This window comes from Daldinia decipiens (genome assembly GCF_022478715.1).
Source record: "Daldinia decipiens strain CBS 113046 unplaced genomic scaffold F4813scaffold_53, whole genome shotgun sequence".
Classification (NCBI taxonomy): Eukaryota; Fungi; Ascomycota; class Sordariomycetes; order Xylariales; family Hypoxylaceae; genus Daldinia; species Daldinia decipiens.
Window position 1 is genome coordinate 4,090 of NW_026054596.1, and position 17,032 is coordinate 21,121.

Below are 17,032 nucleotides of genomic sequence, written 5' to 3' on the forward strand. Positions count from 1 at the left end.
ATAAAAAAAAGTATGGTATAATTAAATAAAAAAGAAACATTTAATAATTAATAACGGTAATAAATATAATAAAACCTTTTATTAAGATTTAAAAATATAATTAATTTAAAAACGTAATTTAAACTTTAAATTTAATAAAATATAAAAAAGCTTTTATTGTAAATTTAATTAATTTATTTAAAAAATCTTATAAACTTATTAAAATTTTTTATAATTATGTAATAATTAATAAAAAACAATAATATTATAAAAGAAGCTTAATTAAAAATTTTAATAAAATAAAATATATCATTAATACCAATTTTAAAAAAAATTAAAATATAAACATGTAAATTTAAAAAAAACTTAAATATTTAATTATAATAAAATTATAAATAAATAATAAAGATATTATAACTTTTTTATAAAAAAAGAGTAATAATAAGATTACGTAATAATGAAATTACGATAATAATATTATAAATAAAATAATTTATTTTTTTTATTTTTTTATTTATAATAATTTTTAGTAATTTTTTTTATTTTTAATTTTTAAAATATTTTAAATAATTATTTATATTTTTAACTTTTAATAATAAACTTTTTAATAAATATTTTAAATAAAATTTAATTATTTTTAAAATAAACTTTTCGTAAAATTTAATAAAAATATACTTAATTAAATTTAAAATTAATAAAGATATTTTTTAATATAATCGGTTTTTTTTAAATAATTACTAAGAATTATTATAAATAAAAAGTTAAAATTTTATTATAAAAAAAATAAAAAAAATAAGTTAAGTTAAGCTATTTTATCTACGTTATCGTTATCGTGATATCATCATCACGTGATCTCATCAATAATTATTTAAAATAAAATAAAAGTTTATTATAATAACTTTTTATAAACTTAAAACATTTTTAAAAATAAATTATTAATAATTCGTTAATCATTATTATAATTTTATGAAATATATAATAAAATCTTTATTTTTTTTTAAAGAAAAACCCCCGTAATAATACTTGTTTAAATTCAAGCACTCGGGCATTTAAGCATAACTTATATAAAATAAATCTAAAGCAAGTATGGCCATTTATAAATTTTGTGATAAATGCGCAACTTTAAACCTTACACGCGCAGTCTTTACACAAGATACGGATGGAAGATGGGACACGGAGACGTGGCGGCCGGTCTTGAGCGGGTTTAAATCCGAGCTTCAGAAGCGGTACAATACATGTGGCCTTTGCCGCCTCCTATTGTTGACACTAAACGCCAATACATACGGTATGTCCGATCAGGAGGAAGACTTCGAGTGGGAGGCTGCATGGGTGAACTTGTTGAAGACGAAACAGCCATCGATGAGCCGTTATATGGTCGCCACCGTGGTCTAGATGTTGATATTGATCGCATCCTCTCCTGGTTCCAATGGTGCCAGCGGGAACACAGCGATAATTGTTCGGCTGCTTTCCTCAAAACTACCCAACGGCCTGTTCCAACACTGATGATCGACGTTGTTGACAAGTGTCTCAGACCAGCTGACACGGGGGTTAAATACACTGCGCTGAGTTACGTATGGGGGCGAAACAATGAACCACAAACCCGAGAATCTACTTTACAAGAATTCTCCGAAGTAGGCGCTTTTGACCGAGTGAATCTTCCACGTACTATCGAGGACGCTATTGTCGTTACCATCGCTCTTGGCTTTCGTAACCTGTGGATCGATTCATTATGCATTGTGCAAGACCGGGAGAAGGAAAAACTCGACCTTATCAACGCAATGGACTCGATATATAGTCAAGCCGCTTTAACCCTTGTGGCTGCAACCGGAGACACTGCGCACTCGGGTTTGAGTGGCTGGTCAAGAGAGTCTCGGGAGGAAGTGCAGGAGTTAACCGCGACCGTTGCTTCAGACCTGACAATAGGGGTATCACCTCCATGTGGACATCTGATTGAGACATGTGATTGGGTACAGAGAGGGTGGACGTGAGTTTTCCAATCTCATATCTTATTTATTATCACATGCTAAGTACTTTCCGGCTTATAGTTACCAGGAAGGTGTTCTATCTAATCGCTGCTTAATATTTCTCGAAGGGCAAATCTACTTCATCTGTCAAAAAAATCTCTGGCGTGAGGATCTAGTGTGAGGACTACCGACAACTAACTTCTCAGGCTCTCCTTTCTTGGGAAGACCCGACGAAAATTGGAATTCATCTCCCCAGCGAATCCTTGAAGAGTTGATTGGATATTATTCACCACGAATTCTGACCTTCCCAAGCGATATTGCCTATGCATTCCGGGGTATCGAAAATGCGATTGGCCCTGCAATTGGTGGCACGCAGTTCTTCTTTGGGCTCACGTCTTGTGCTTTCGACGCCTCAATGTTATGGGCAAAGAAGTCTAGAAACGAGGTACTCACTCGTCGCCTAGGAGCTCCTAGCTGGACCTGGATGGGCTGGGAGGGAGCAACTTCGTATCTTGGTACATCCTATTTCACCGATGAAATAGATTGGCTCACAAACCGGACTTGGGTAGACTGGTATATCGTGGATGGTTCTGATAACCTCATATGTGTCTGGGATTCTACAAGAGACACCATCATCGACAACCGGAGCTCTGAAGGAAACTTAAACCTCCAAGACAAGCCACAACCTATTTGGCGCTACGGTCATTGTTCAGAAGAAAACCTCTTTGGCCGAAAAACGGTCCTCTGGCCTATTCAAGAGAAACCTCCTACCTTGAATTCATCTAGGGTGCCGAGAGGGTTTCCCTATCTTGCATTTGTGACTACCCATTCCAGATTCAATGCGAGAGTTGTCTACCTACAACAGAATATAACGACGACCTACATAGATATTTGCGACAAGGATGGATTGGTCTGTGGCACGTTGCGAGACTATTATCTCTCCGATATGACCTCTCCTGACGATGGTATGAAATCTGTAGAGATTATAACTATATCTTACGCAGATGAGGGTCTCACTCATTTCTTTACGGCGGGCAAAAATATTAAAGAGATATACGGGGAATTCAAAATAGAACCTCTCCCGATCATCGCTTTTAATGTGCTAGTCATCGCACCTCATACACAGAAACCAGGAATTTACGAGAGAGTTGGGTCTGGGTTCCTCCTCAAAGATTCCTTGTTCCGAGGATTAGAGCCCCCTATTTGGAAGCAGATTGTATTAGGTTAAAAAAAAATTCTTTTTTCTTTCTTCTTTTTGAGTATCCTTCTTTTAGCTCTTCCCCTTATGACCCAGGTCTCGGGAGTTGATATATAAGGAATGTCTTTTACGTCATAATACATGTTTTGGTATAGTGCTGAACTTTTGAAAAACATGTTCGTATTTCTTGGTCAAACTTTATGCATACATTTCTCACCGCCAAGGTCTGATAACCATACTTCACCTCAACATTTATAATTGTCAATTAATATATACGATGTTACACTCTGTATAACATGGATCGTAACTTAACATATTACCCCGAATCATTGCACTTCATACCACTTGTCCTGTGGTTACTTTGCAAACCCTCGTAATACTTAATTATCAACACCAAGAAAACAACCCGTTTTACGCAAGCCAACAAAGCATTACCATCCAAAACAGCCCTCAAGCGGTTCCATCGTGAACTTATGCTGTCTCACGTTCGCTCTTGGTGGCACGGACCTGGCGTCCCTTCTCAGACCAGGGGAAGTGGAAGACGGGGATGATGAAGAAGGAATTGCTGCGATAATATTAATCGTAATTCTATATTCAGGACAAACACAGTTAGGCACATACCTCGAGTCGGCAATACCGGCGAATGCATTGTACCAGGCAAGGAATGCGGCAAGCAGACCAAATCCACCGCCTGCTTGCGTCAACTTCACAGCCGAAACCGCCGCGCCATTGGACTTCGCGAATTCGGCACAGGCGAGCATAAGGAAGGCGAGGTCGAGGGTAAAGAATAGCAGGAAGAACATAACTGTAGACCTTAAGGTGCACAGAAGTAGGATAAAGGTAAATATGAACCAGCCCGTCAAGAAGAAACCAAGCACCGACGCTCTCTGGGCATCATCTGGGTAAGTGTCCAAGGCCTTGAAGCCTGGGGTCAGGGCGATAGCGTAGGAAATCCAGAAACCACCGTAGGACGATAGGGCGGTGGCACCGAAAGTGTTGCCTACGGCCATTTCCCTTTATCGCAGGTTAGCAGGTGACGATATTGAATGATGGGATTACATCATTGTACTTACCACATGCCAGCCAGCAGCTGCACGAGGCCACCATATCCGTATGCCAGCGTCAAGGCGATATTCGGTAAGGCGATGTCACGCGCGTTGACGTTGATGAGAGATAAGACGAAGGTAGTCAAGGCGAAAGCAGAGAGACCAAGGGGCGCAGGGTTGGCGAACTTGCGATGCTCGATAGGCTTGTACAAACCGGGTTGAAACTCACCACCAAAGGCAGGGAGTCTGGCGTCGGGACCAGAATGGGCGTGATAGAGCGGGTTGCCACCATAGTCGTATCGTTGGGTAGTAGATGCGCCGTTGAGGTTCGCGCCAGTGGTGGTGCCGCCACCGATTTCCTTCTCGGTGGTAGGAGCCTGGTGCAATTCAGTGGAGGCCATCGTGAGTTGGTGGGCAGTGGTGATGGAGCCTACGTAATAGATTCCGAGTTCACGATCCGCGACTAAAAAAAAAAAGGAAAAAGGGTCCTGGAGCCGGCTGGGGAACGGGGAGAACCTCAATGGTTTAAATAAAAGCATGGAAAGGTCCCAAGCGGTGGGGAATGGTCTGGGGGGATAATATAGGAGAGGTAGGTCGAGTAACTGTAGGGTTTGATAAATCTAGTCCTCATGCAGGTAGCAAAGAGAACCAAGCCATCCAGCCATCAAGCCATCCGCCATGCATCCGGTGCAGTGGGGAAACAAGGACAAGGATTATTGTTTTACGTATTTTCACTCCACCTCTTTTTCCCCTCATCAGCTTTGGAAATCATGTCTCGCATCTAAGTATTTAGTATGTACTATGGTATAATAGGTAGACAAGGGGCACTTCTTGGCTTTTGCACTTTACATTTGGGGTAAGCTACCCCAGTTGCCCAGGAAATGCCTAGAAAATGCCATCACTTAGACTAATAGCTACTAGCTACCAACAGATTGGGTTGCATTAAGATACCTTTTCTGTGTAGGTTGCAACGTTGTTGGATGAAAAGATAAATTTCACATACACAAATACACAAATTATGCATAAGCAAGCCCATATGGACTTGTTCGAGTTCAGGATGTGTCCAATCGACTTAAAGTGCAAAATATTACCTATTATAGAAACTAAAAGATTAACGTGTGTAAGGGTGTGCTGCAAAAAATGGAATAAAAGGGAAATTTTGAATGTAACACCGACCAGTGGTATTGTTTCCCGCTCCAGCGGAACTTCTAGGTATTCCCCATGCTGGTAATGCCATGCACACAGTTTTGAATCGGGTGGCTTGGCGCTAAGAAGAAAGGCTCAGCTTCTGGAAGTAATGACTGTTTAGGTCCGGACACTAATTACATATACTAATAGATTAACAGCTGGACGCGTGAACCTGGGGTTAAAGCTTAGCTTAGCAAGTCGTTGCTTGCTCGATATGTAGATCCGGACGAATGCTTTAACCTAGCATATTGAGGGTCCTCGAGAGGGTCGTGATCCCTGTTAGTCTTCTGCTACAATTCCTAGCGCCTTTTCCCTGCCGCGCCGGAGGAAAGGGACGAGTTTCCATTTGGTCCACTCCCAATCCTTTCGATTTTTATTTCCGTGAGGTAATCTGTTGAGAAAAGCCGCTTGGCTGAATAATTTAGAGATAGTCCCGGGTTACGGAGTTTATAACTATCTCGAGACTATCCCGCGATGTTAGTTTGTTTTTGGTTACAATTGTTATATGCAGACGTGATATCTTACGTCTGTCTACATAAGAAGATGAAGGAAAAGAGGGACAATGCAACTCTATGCAACCAAGCAAGTCAAAGGAGGTAACAGTAAAAGCGGGTGACTAAGAGGAGCCGCATGTTTCTCCTTGAAGATGGTTATTTCCTATCAAAGTTAAAGGTTGCCTCGTAGTTTAAATTGAAAATTACCTATCACGTATATGCAGTTTGTAGAAGAAAATATAGTAACTCGGTGAGAGGTTTGGTTATAGCTTGCAAACTTGTTATATATAACATAACTATAGTTAACTGCGACAGCAATAGTAAAATTGGCTAATCTAAATCAGTAGTTTCCCCCCTACCTATACAGATTCATGAAGTATGCTTACACGTAATGTAGTACTGGCATTATGTACATAGATACCTATATTTTATTACTTGGTCGCCAGTCGTAGGGAAGTACATATGCAGTACAATAAGCAAACAGGATAGTCATATTTAATACGTAGCTTACGATTGGCTACGTTTAATTCTTATCGTCCGAATATCCCTTTCCCGGTGCACTCGTCAGTTGCAATCATCGTAATTTCAATCCCACAATTGGTTCAGCCTTTTGCTAACGCAAGAGCCAACCTGTACAGTGTACAACGACAAAGCGCGACGCTGGCTCCGGTTCATGACTTGTGATCTCATCTTTAGTGTATAACATGTCCGCACCCGCACGACAACAACAGCCCTCCCGGCTGCTGACCCGAGTCTGGGTATTAAGATCTTAGTCCGCGCTACTGTTGTCATTGAATGAAAGGAATGACAAAGTCCTAGGTTAAGGCATTGTACCAAGAACACGTGAGCATCGGCTCACAAAGGACTAATCCCCCACAAGAGCGGGGGAAGCTAACATTTCTCCTTATCCTCCTCCACCATCGTGATCTCCAAGATTCGTCCAAGACTCACCATTGTCCTCAATAGTTAACTCTCACCGCCCCGCCGTGGTATGTCATTGGCGACTGGGAACTGTACTATACGGCCACTTGACTTAATAAGGTTGTTCCTTTGGTGCGGCTGCCACGGCGCAAGCTCAAAGAGGACCCCAAAATCATCTAGATGCAGCAAATCTACACGCCACGCGATACGAGCACTGCTTGGCCGCTCGTGGCTTGTCTTACCCCGGATTGTACCCCCACAAATCCACGGTGCCGAGGAACCTGAGGGCAACACGTCATATGCGTGCTGATTTACACATTACCGATATACCGTGGAAGTAGCTAGCTGTACATAATATTTCAAAGCCATTAAGTTATCCTAAGTTCTACAAAATAAGACTACAATTTCAAGTGAAGGGGAATTGATTAAATCTCAAGCTTACTATCCTGAGAACCCATCCGGAGTTCCCGGTTCAATGCAATATCCGGGGCATTACAGAGTAGCATCTACAGGATGTTAAAATCTAGACCCCTGTGGCCTTTTGCTCAGCTAGTCGCCGAATCAGAAAAGGGTAATTATTCCTTGCCAAGATCGACTAGCTAAGATGTCAATCAAATAAGAATACTACCACGTCCACCCAAACGGGTTAACGAGAAAACCCTTCTTATGACTGATAATATACGCCCGCTTTTTTTATGTAGAAAGTAAATGTTTAGGTGTCTAATATCGATCTACTTGTAACAGGTTACTCCATATAATAGTACTCACCCACAACGAGATGCTACCTGGCACCATCCACGTGCGTTTAAGCCTCATCTCGGCGTCAATACGGTATAACACTTGAGATCTGTGATAACAAATGTCAGTAGACATCACTAATGAAGAAAATACATGCGGCTCGATAATAGACGGATTTCCCCACAGCGGATGAGTTGCGGCACTGTTGTTCAAGAAAAATCGGAGAATCTAAACTTGCGGTGAATCCGTTGGCATATAATACGGTCGTTAATTGCCTTGTAGAGAAGAAAAGGGGTAATGTAGTCTAGGGCGCGTTCTGAACATTTCAACCCAAATAAAGGCTTACAGCATCGACTTAGGGGATTCTTAACGAATCCATGCAGCTTGAGTAGAGGCTGTAACCACCACCCTTACTGTGGAAGTAAGATACACATCACTTCTACTCCACGCGACTATATCCAGGCCACAAGTAATAGACGACGCGCTTAAGTTCCAGAGAATGCGTTAGTTTCACTATCTTTAGCTAAGGTTGACAGCAGTCGAGCCGCGTTAGGTATGTTAGGTAGGTAAATACCTGCCAACCAGGCCTACGGTAGGATGGGTCACCACCAAAAGATACCTATAGAGAACCCCACCGTACCTAGAAATCCCTCTTCCTTTATTTCCTCCCTTTTAATTACACGTGTATCTTCAATAATGACGGGCTCGGAAAATGAGGTTCATATGATGTGGAGCTTCCCCTGATCTTCCTGTTCGATATGCACTAATAAAGTGCATGTAAAACCACACATTGCATAGGTATGCACCGGACGAATACAGGGGAAAGTCTTCGTGCGGTTGTATCCCTTCAAGTAGAAATCGAGGAGGGTCTACTGACCTCACATCAATTCATAGACACATCCTCTTGATCCCTCTCAAACCCGCCGGACTCGTTTATATCCGGCATCCAACCCTTCGGCCGCTCATTACCCCGGACTGTGATACCGTATCCAACTCTCTCCACCTTCCGGACCTGCTCGATCATAATGTCCAACTTCTTGGCATAGACGCTCGGTTTTCCGCCGGCGGCCGGACATATCTGAAGCATAGAACTTACATCTTGAAGATCGTTCAAGATTGTCCGGTTGTCCGTAGAGCCTTTAGATCCCGACCCCGGCATGCTTCCGCTTAGTGCGGTGACAGCAGTTGCGAAGCGCATCATCTCGCCGGTTAAGTCAAATATGCCGAATAAGTAGTCAGGGGCCGTTAGTGCTATGTCAGCTGGGAGGGCATCTTGGGCCTGTGACGGTGAGAGGAGCTTCTGGTGTTGGAGGTAATGAGAAAACGAGATTGCTTCAACAAATTCTTCTAGACATATTAACGGATAACGGTAGCGGTTCATTCCGGTTACGTCTGACTCGATAGTAGCTAGATGTCCTGCTATCTCCTTTAGACGCTCATCGACGTCTGCTCGGATGCGAGGGGGGAGTGGCTGGTTCAGCTTGCGGACGCTAGGAAATATCTGTTAGGGGTAAATGACTTGAATATTGACAGATCTATTACCGTTGCAGTGAGAAGATTCTATGATACTGTTAGCAATTAGCAATGAGAGATGACGAAACAATTCGAATGCCCCCTAACCTACATCTTCTTACTGAGAGACGTGACATCTCGGGAAACCTTCCCAACCTTCATACGGCGGTCATGATGCTCGTCCAATTCGTCGCGAAAAGACTCAAACATGGAAGTGTACTGGTTGCGAGGCATATCCCTAGTAGCCCTATTGTCTGCCACTTTTTCCTTTCCCTGATGATCTCTCTTAATTCCACCACCCATGGCTCGACTCTGATTCTGGGGGACGACTACTTCAGACATTCTTATATTATGCCAATTCTCTAATTCCTTTGTGAAGTTCTGACAATGTCCAATTGTATATGTGCAGTGCAGGTGACGTACTGAAGTACATCTAATGGAAGTTCCACTACAATCTAAACTTCCCATATCTTTGGTTATCAATAGGTACTGAGGTACCTTAGAATTAGGCAGCTGACGGTAGCCTATGACCTATTGTTTCACCGAAGATATACCGACTCTCATTAACAAGTCATTAGGTATCCCTTCCAACCTTGAACTTGACAACAATCTTATATTTTATTATTTGTTACGAGCAACCTCTAACTTTCACATCTATTTTATTGTATGATTGCATTACTTGGTATATTTTCTCTAATTCTCGTATAGGCCATGTCCGAGCCCGATGAGCGGTTAAAACTTGTATTGGAACCATCCATCATTCAGACAGCGTTGAGCAACTCGTTCTACTCCTACAAGTGCTGGCCACTTCTTCAACTTTCCAAATTACAATTACTTAATCTACCTCTGAGTAGACTTCTTTGCCGGGGTAAAGGCATCATATCCGAAGAAGAGACCATCTGCACGTCTGTCTTGAAAAGATGGCTTCGCAAGTTGGGGCTCTCATCTCGCGGCCTCTCCCTCTCTTCGCAGCTGCGACTGTACTCCGTGCTGCCATGTTATTATACGGTCTATGGCAAGACGCCAACTCGCCACTTAAGTACACAGATATCGACTACCTAGTCTTCACAGATGCCGCACGTTTCACCTTTGCGTCTGCATCTGCGTCGCCCTATACTCGGGAGACTTACCGCTACACACCCCTGTTAGCCTGGCTCTTGTACCCGACTACATGGCCTGGTACCTTCTGGTTCTCGTTCGGCAAGGTGCTATTTGCTGCGGCTGATATTCTAGCTGGTTATTTGATTATCCGTGTGCTGCGAGGACCGGCCGTGCGCATGTCTGAAGATCGTGCTTGTAGATACGCGAGCATATGGCTGTTAAATCCCATGGTGGCTACTATTAGCACAAGGGGCAGCTCCGAGGGACTTCTCGGGGTGTTAGTTATGGCTCTGCTATGGGCGGTGCTTGAGAAGAGAGTCACGCTCGCGGGCGTACTGCTGGGGCTCGGTGTCCATTTCAAAATATATCCCTTTATTTATGCGCCGGCCATTGTATGGTGGATGGATGCTCAGCAGATGAGTAGGGGAACAGGCTCTCAGACTCGAGCAGGGAAGGATGGCCAAAGTACTACCCAACCGACAACATTATTAGGCAAATCCATGGCATTTATCACACCTGATCGCATTTTTCTTGCACTTGTTAGCTTGACTACGTTCTTAGGCTTGAACTTTGTCATGTACGCACTTTACGGGATGCCATTCCTCACCCACACGTTCCTACATCATATCAGCCGGATTGACCACCGTCACAACTTTAGTCCATACAACATCCTACTCTACCTTACCTCGGCGCACCCGAGCACTACCCTAGTCAAAGCCGAGTCGGTGGCATTTTTACCGCAGCTGATCTTGTCAACGGTTCTGATTCCTATAGCTGGGGCCAAGAAGGACCTGCCAACCACTATGTTGGCGCAGACTTTCGCCTTTGTTACCTTTAACAAGGTCTGCACGAGCCAGGTATGTTCATCTCTTAACCCTTCCATCACACTACACCAAGCCCCTACTTCATATTATAGACCTTCCTTGTGAACCCTTCAATAATACAGTCATGTGTACCACTGACACATAGTACGTATACATGGCTAATACTTCTGAGTAGTACTTTCTTTGGTATATGGTCTTCTTACCTTTATACCTACCAAACTCTTCGTTCTTCCGTAACTCACGCCTTGGCCTATTAGCCCTAGGTCTCTGGGTCGCAACTCAGGGTCTGTGGTTGCAGCAAGCCTACAACCTTGAGTTTCTCGGAATGAGCACATTTGTCCCTGGCCTCTGGACATCGTCTCTAGCCTTTTTCTTGGTAAATTGCTGGGTCTTGGGGATCATCATTGGAGATCTAGATTGCAGTCCTGAACATGAGAAGTGTAGTTAATGTTGATAATGGTAAGCGACGAGGAAGTTGATGATGCATGTATACACATTACTCTTTGTATTGATCTTGTTTTAGTAATTGGAAATGGAGGTGCATTCGGAACCGGTAATTTTTATGCTTAATTGGGTCTAGAGGATACGCTATCATATAAAATTATTATATATATAATAATACCTCGAGAGAGGAGATTTAATACTGGGTTGACTTAGACCACATACGAGAAGAAGAAAATAGATCAACTCGTTAAATCGACTGGTATTTACTACTACTTGGGCAGAGAGACGGAGAATGAGCGTAGGGTCTTAGGGTCACTCTTAGACGTTATTTCAACTTTAATATCCTAAAGTAACTATAACTCTTCTGAGCTATTAACCTAGGGAGTTCAGGTCTGATTTCTAGTGGTGTCATTAGTATCTCGCTTGCAGCTCATTTTGCCCATCGGTGTGTAATGGGAAAGTAGCAACATAAGTATAACCTTACTCGGTAACACTTCCCCCTCGTCGTATCCCTGACAAGCCACAAGCCGAACTGAATATGATATGTCAATTTTATCAGTTTACCTCCTTGGCATATTACAATTTTCCGTCCCATTATGACTCACATTAGACACCCGTCCTTGGAACATGATGATATATACTGATCAAGCTTCTAACCTAGCATATTTACCTATTCTATGATCATTACACCCGTCCGTGTGATTCACCGCATTGCTGAAACATGTGAGAAGAGACTTGGTACGTCGGTTGGTAGAGAAAGCCATTGCAATGGGTATTATTCACTTCCTGAGAGTTCAAACCTTTTCTTCCCCTCCTAGAAACCAGATAAGCATCCCCTCCACACATGCCCTCCCCTAGACTACCTTAGGTACATGAGATACCAATATCAAGCACCGCGTCGGTTGCGCAGCCTCATTACATACTTATGATCTCTATATGAGCACCATATGTACCGGTATTCCATCCTATGGACGAAAGACCGCCTTCCCTGCATCTATACATAGAGTAGGGCATCATCATATACCTCGCTAGATTATGTCAGTATGCCAGTATGCCAGCAGAAAACCACCCTCTCGTATGTGACATGATCATCTAGTCGTGAAACGGCATTATAATAACATCGAGGTTTCACACGATTGAGATACCACCCGAAAGCATGGCGTAGTTAGCTAATTTAAGGGAGAGCACCCGCGATTTTGGAAAGTCTGGGTTGATAACCAATCGACCATCCTTATTATAGCCTACCTCCCCAAAACTGTCCACCATCTCCTCGAAGCGGATATCGGGGCGCACACGATTAATCTCTGCCACAATGTCCTCGCTCCATACCCCAGAGCACCAGCCGTCCTTAATCATGAAATAGGGGTTAAGAGGCGGGATAGGCGAGTCTGAACGGAACCGGTCAGCACGGAAAACTTAACGGCAGATATAATACAGATACTTACCAAGATCAACATATCGGATCCGCAGCAGTTCTACAGACTTTAAGCGCACCAGGGCCCGGATCCCACCCAGTACAAGCTGCTCAAAAGCCGCAATAAAATGTATGTCAGTGATGCCCGAACCCGACTCGTTCCACTGGGCATTCTGCCGGCAACAATTCTTAACGGTGATATCAATAGTCTTAAGTCTCGTAGTGCGAGGATTTGAATATCTCGAGAGCACATCGAAGAACCCAAAACAGACACGACCGGTATAAGAGAAGTGCTCCAGATTACTTGCAGCTTTTGCCATTTTCTCACACCAGTGAAGTTGCTCACAAACTTTCATATAGTAAGGGGGACATGCCATTTCCCTCCTATAGTCGCACTCAAGGCAGAGATTGAGACTGGTAATTTTTGTATCGAGGCACTCAAGCGTGCTTGCCATACTAAGATAGCTCTTAGATTTGGGTTTGGCATAAGTCCCGTGCCATTCCTCCAAGTTCGGTAACGCGTGGGAGATGACTTCCCAATCCTTTGGCTGTCGGATGATGTTCCACTGGCCCTTAACAATAAGCGTTCGAATCGACGAAATTTCTGGTAAATTTCTGGTAACCCATGCGGGTCCGGCTAGATTGAATTTCACTCGTGGCGCCTTTTTCCTTTCTCCGCCCTCAAGCGTCATTACCCGCGCTTCGGGGAATTGCATGCTTACGAGATAGAATACTTCTTCGAGTGTGGAGTTGTCAGTTGGTAATGCGTATGTTGCGCTTGCGATTCCCTCGGGAGAGACGGTTGGCAGGGCAAGGGACATATCCCCCGGTGTTGCGGTATGAAATTTGGGCTGGAACACTGGAAACCATATCTCGATATGCTTTACATAGGTTCGAAGGTGAGGATGGCATACGAAAAAGGCCATAACTTCATTGCTGCAGTGTACTGTTGCTTTTAACTTAATATGTCGATAGAGCCGTTGCTGAATCAGGTCCCTCCATAAGGGACAGACGAGGGCTAGGTTAGACAACTCTTTCCTTCTCGAATGTCGCAATGCAGTACTCCAACTTCGGGCGTTCATGCTGGGGATGTTGAGAGAACTTGGTGATGTAGTGGAAACCCGGTACCCAAATATATGGTCTAGGATACATTCGTGGATCTCGGCTGGTAATTGGGCTAGGGTTAAGACAGGATTTTGTTCGATAATAACCGGAGTGGCAACTGGGCTCGAGGCCAGACTGTCGTCGGATTCAGGGCAGTACGGTTGGCAGGTTAAGCAGCGAATATCGGTTTGGCCCTGCTGAGCATTGGGGAATGGAGTGCTACTAGGACGTGTTGGAGGTACGAAATCGGTCGACTTGGGCGGCTCGAGAGGAGGGCTTGTAGGCCCAGGTGTGACGGGTGTTGATGTAGTAGTCATGATAGCGGCCAATTCGACCGTTGCGGTGCCCTCATCTTCATCCCCATCCTGGTCGACAGACATATCTCTCTGCAGATACGGTTCCCTTGGGAGATGAAGACTCTGAGAGTGAGCCTCGAATGCAGTGGCAGGGATAACGTCTCCATTATGAAAGGAAGCAGACTCCCTAGTGCCCACCATGATCATTTTTAACTATCAAAAAGATTCGGATAACTACGAGGTGGGATCGTTCATGACCTGTATTGTCGAGATTCCGCCGACTACCTAAACACCTACCTCGGGGCTCGAGTATGTTTCGGTGTGCTAAGTAGAGTTGGCGTTCAAGCGCATTCAGCGAAAGAATATCGGTGTTGTAAGAAGTGCCGATTCGAGCGAGATGGCCACGGAAATAATCAACTGAACAAAGGAGAGATTGTTAAAACACCCAATTTCGGCGCTGATAGTTTGTCTAGCTGAATAGAAGGTAGAAGGTTTATGGTAAGAGCCACGAGGAATTTTTCCTACGAGGTATGTGATCTGACTTATGGACGAATTGTAAGGATCGCGTTTAGAGAAGATCGGGCAAAGGTCGATAGAATCAGGGTTAAATGGAAGTGAGTTGCGTGGTGACAGAAGCAAAATGGTAAAGGACCACGTGCAACCAACCGAGTGGTAATTGCGGTATGGTGATTACGGTGATTGAAATCGCTTGGTATGCCGTGATTAGATTCAAGTTTTTATCTGGTTCGTTCTAACCTAGGTATATCTCATGAGTTGATATTTTCGAGTTGGTGGTTGGAGTGGAAGATTTCGGTATGGTACAAGGTGTATGGTACAGGTCATGAGAGTTGTCGTCGTCCGTTTTCCGATGATGCAAAGAGGACGTGGACAGATTTGCCGGGGAGGGGACTTTTACATTTCGCGCCGTTAAAGTCTTTTGGGTACCTAATGTAGGTGTAGCAATTTGAGTGTAGGGTAACTGGTACCAGTTGGAGGTAGCGCCTGCATTGATACCTGGGTTTCTAGGTAAGTACCAGGTAATTACCAGATAACGTGCCGTTATCACCCAGAGTTCCAGACATGTTTATCACTACATACGCTTATGACAACGCATACTTCCATTATTATTTTATTTTGGGGACCCAACCGTAAAATTAAATAATACTGTCAGCATCACTGTATGCATCTTACTCTTTTCTTTCTTCATACATCAGTACCTAACTAACCTGTTTTATAAAACATCTCTCTTACCCCTCTATAATATTGTGAAATAAGTTCGATGCTTGCTTAATATGGACTTTTCAATTTCCCTGTCCTATAATGTATTATTTACCTACATACATATATGTAATATGTATGTCCATATGTATGTATGTCGGTAGAGGGAGCGCATATTCGATGTGTTATATGTACTGCTACTCGTGCATACGTCTTCATGCAGCTTTGCAGGGCATTGGATTCCGCTAATCGTGAATCGCTGTTAGTCTTGATTCTTGATTGGCACAGCCGCCCTGTGGCATTATGTAGTAACCAAATTACGTGTACAAACTACATATGCTATATGTATTGTATGTCTGTTGGCGCTTGTTGTTAAGCTTTGAGTGGACCAGGCACTTGCAGTAGATCTTCATTCGATGGCTCAAGCCAAGACCCAGTCTTGCCTAGGAGTGGATCCTATTTGATCGGGATTACTTGCATGACTGGTTTTCTTTCTGGCCGCCATTCAAACATTTTGGTCTGGACGAGTCGTGATACTACAAAACATGACATGTAGCGGCTGCTCTTATATGAATATCTGGAACTAGCTGCATGTTGCCGATTCAAAGAACAAGCTTGTCGTCTTATAATTAGGTATTATGTACAGATTAATATATTTGATCTTTCCCCTCTCTTCTAGAGGGCTCACTTAGATAGCACATACGAATATTTGCTGATTAGTAACCCCCGGAATTTAGTTGACCTCTCCTAACCGACGTGGCTGTGGGATGAGTTATAAACTTAATACTTAATACCACAAGGACTTGATAGCATATATTGAATAACTATTTGTATATCATAGTATATCAATAAGCTGCTTAATTCGTCGAGTGAGGTTACTTGAGCCTCCAGTGTCTTCAAGCAAGGTAGTGACTGGAATATCACGTGCCAAATACCCCTTACATACATGGCTATAAGCCGTGAGCAAGCGTACATATGTATCTGATAGCAAACTACATCGTCGAGCGAGGATGGATGGGTAGAGTATTTATTACTTAATTACTTAATACTGTGTAGGCTAGTGGAGTTTATGTTTGTTAGTAACTACATGTACCTATATTTATCGTAGGTACCTAATGCTAAAATCCTACCTTCCAGTTTGCGATGGCAAATACCCTATGCTTCCTTGGACCCTTAATCGATAACAGGTCGACCATTGTGTAGGTAAACACAGCAGATCATTTATCAAGTGTTGTTTCAATTAACTTAAATCTTAATGTTCTGACCAATCAGAACCTGATATTGCTGAAACGTCCCTTGAATGTGAGAATCCACTATTGCTTTAAACAGCTTAGCGCGGCAATCCTTAATAGTCCCTCAATATGTTTCTCATTTGCGGGCCCGGCTCTATCGGGCAAGTTGAGTACAAAGTACGGCTTAGGGGTCGACCTTCCTGCGGTTTTGGCGTTTTTGAACTTCAAAGAATCAAATCTGCTTCTTCATCCACAATTAGAGCCGCTTTATATAATCTTCCGATGCTCCCTAGAACCTAGGCGCGTTGGGTCTAGAATCTCAACCCATGATATCATTAGTTTACCATTACACTGTATGT

At 43.2% G+C, this 17,032-nt stretch overlaps 7 protein-coding genes across 7 annotated transcripts; 4 read left to right on the forward strand and 3 right to left on the reverse strand.

Annotated features, from left to right (window-relative positions):
- The first annotated feature begins 992 nt into the window (after positions 1-992).
- Positions 993-2,241, forward strand: F4813DRAFT_280566 (heterokaryon incompatibility protein-domain-containing protein). The gene is made up of 2 exons (XM_049240477.1): positions 993-1,963; positions 2,025-2,241. The coding sequence occupies exons 1-2, from the start codon at positions 1,215-1,217 to the stop codon at positions 2,122-2,124; spliced, it is 849 nt and encodes a 282-aa protein (XP_049095037.1). The 5' UTR covers positions 993-1,214; the 3' UTR covers positions 2,125-2,241.
- F4813DRAFT_280594 (uncharacterized protein) lies at positions 2,210-3,603 on the forward strand. Its single transcript, XM_049240478.1, has one exon. The coding sequence runs from the start codon at positions 2,359-2,361 to the stop codon at positions 3,169-3,171; it is 813 nt and encodes a 270-aa protein (XP_049095038.1). The 5' UTR covers positions 2,210-2,358; the 3' UTR covers positions 3,172-3,603.
- Positions 3,604-3,612: 9 nt separating this feature from the next.
- On the reverse strand, positions 3,613-4,588 carry F4813DRAFT_383491 (GPR1/FUN34/yaaH family-domain-containing protein; the record flags this gene model as incomplete). Its single annotated transcript, XM_049245950.1, has 3 exons — positions 3,613-3,706; positions 3,763-4,155; positions 4,215-4,588. 3 exons carry the CDS (start codon positions 4,586-4,588, stop codon positions 3,613-3,615), a joined length of 861 nt encoding a protein of 286 aa, XP_049095039.1.
- A 2,067-nt stretch (positions 4,589-6,655) lies between these two features.
- Positions 6,656-7,174, forward strand: F4813DRAFT_375773 (uncharacterized protein). The gene has a single exon (XM_049245047.1). The coding sequence runs from the start codon at positions 6,861-6,863 to the stop codon at positions 7,098-7,100; it is 240 nt and encodes a 79-aa protein (XP_049095040.1). The 5' UTR covers positions 6,656-6,860; the 3' UTR covers positions 7,101-7,174.
- Positions 7,175-8,037: 863 nt separating this feature from the next.
- F4813DRAFT_280610 (Translin) lies at positions 8,038-9,485 on the reverse strand. Its single transcript, XM_049240479.1, has 3 exons — positions 9,153-9,485; positions 9,071-9,088; positions 8,038-9,018 (listed from the first exon to the last, which is right to left on the reverse strand). The coding sequence occupies exons 1-3, from the start codon at positions 9,380-9,382 to the stop codon at positions 8,412-8,414; spliced, it is 855 nt and encodes a 284-aa protein (XP_049095041.1). The 5' UTR covers positions 9,383-9,485; the 3' UTR covers positions 8,038-8,411.
- Positions 9,486-9,646: 161 nt separating this feature from the next.
- Positions 9,647-11,755, forward strand: F4813DRAFT_375778 (glycosyltransferase family 50 protein). Its single transcript, XM_049245048.1, has 2 exons — positions 9,647-10,998; positions 11,141-11,755. The coding sequence occupies exons 1-2, from the start codon at positions 9,961-9,963 to the stop codon at positions 11,411-11,413; spliced, it is 1,311 nt and encodes a 436-aa protein (XP_049095042.1). The 5' UTR covers positions 9,647-9,960; the 3' UTR covers positions 11,414-11,755.
- A 782-nt stretch (positions 11,756-12,537) lies between these two features.
- Positions 12,538-14,430, reverse strand: F4813DRAFT_383494 (uncharacterized protein; the record flags this gene model as incomplete). The annotated part of the gene is made up of 3 exons (XM_049245951.1): positions 12,538-12,797; positions 12,855-14,344; positions 14,408-14,430. 3 exons carry the CDS (start codon positions 14,428-14,430, stop codon positions 12,538-12,540), a joined length of 1,773 nt encoding a protein of 590 aa, XP_049095043.1.
- Between the last annotated feature and the right edge of the window lie 2,602 nt (positions 14,431-17,032).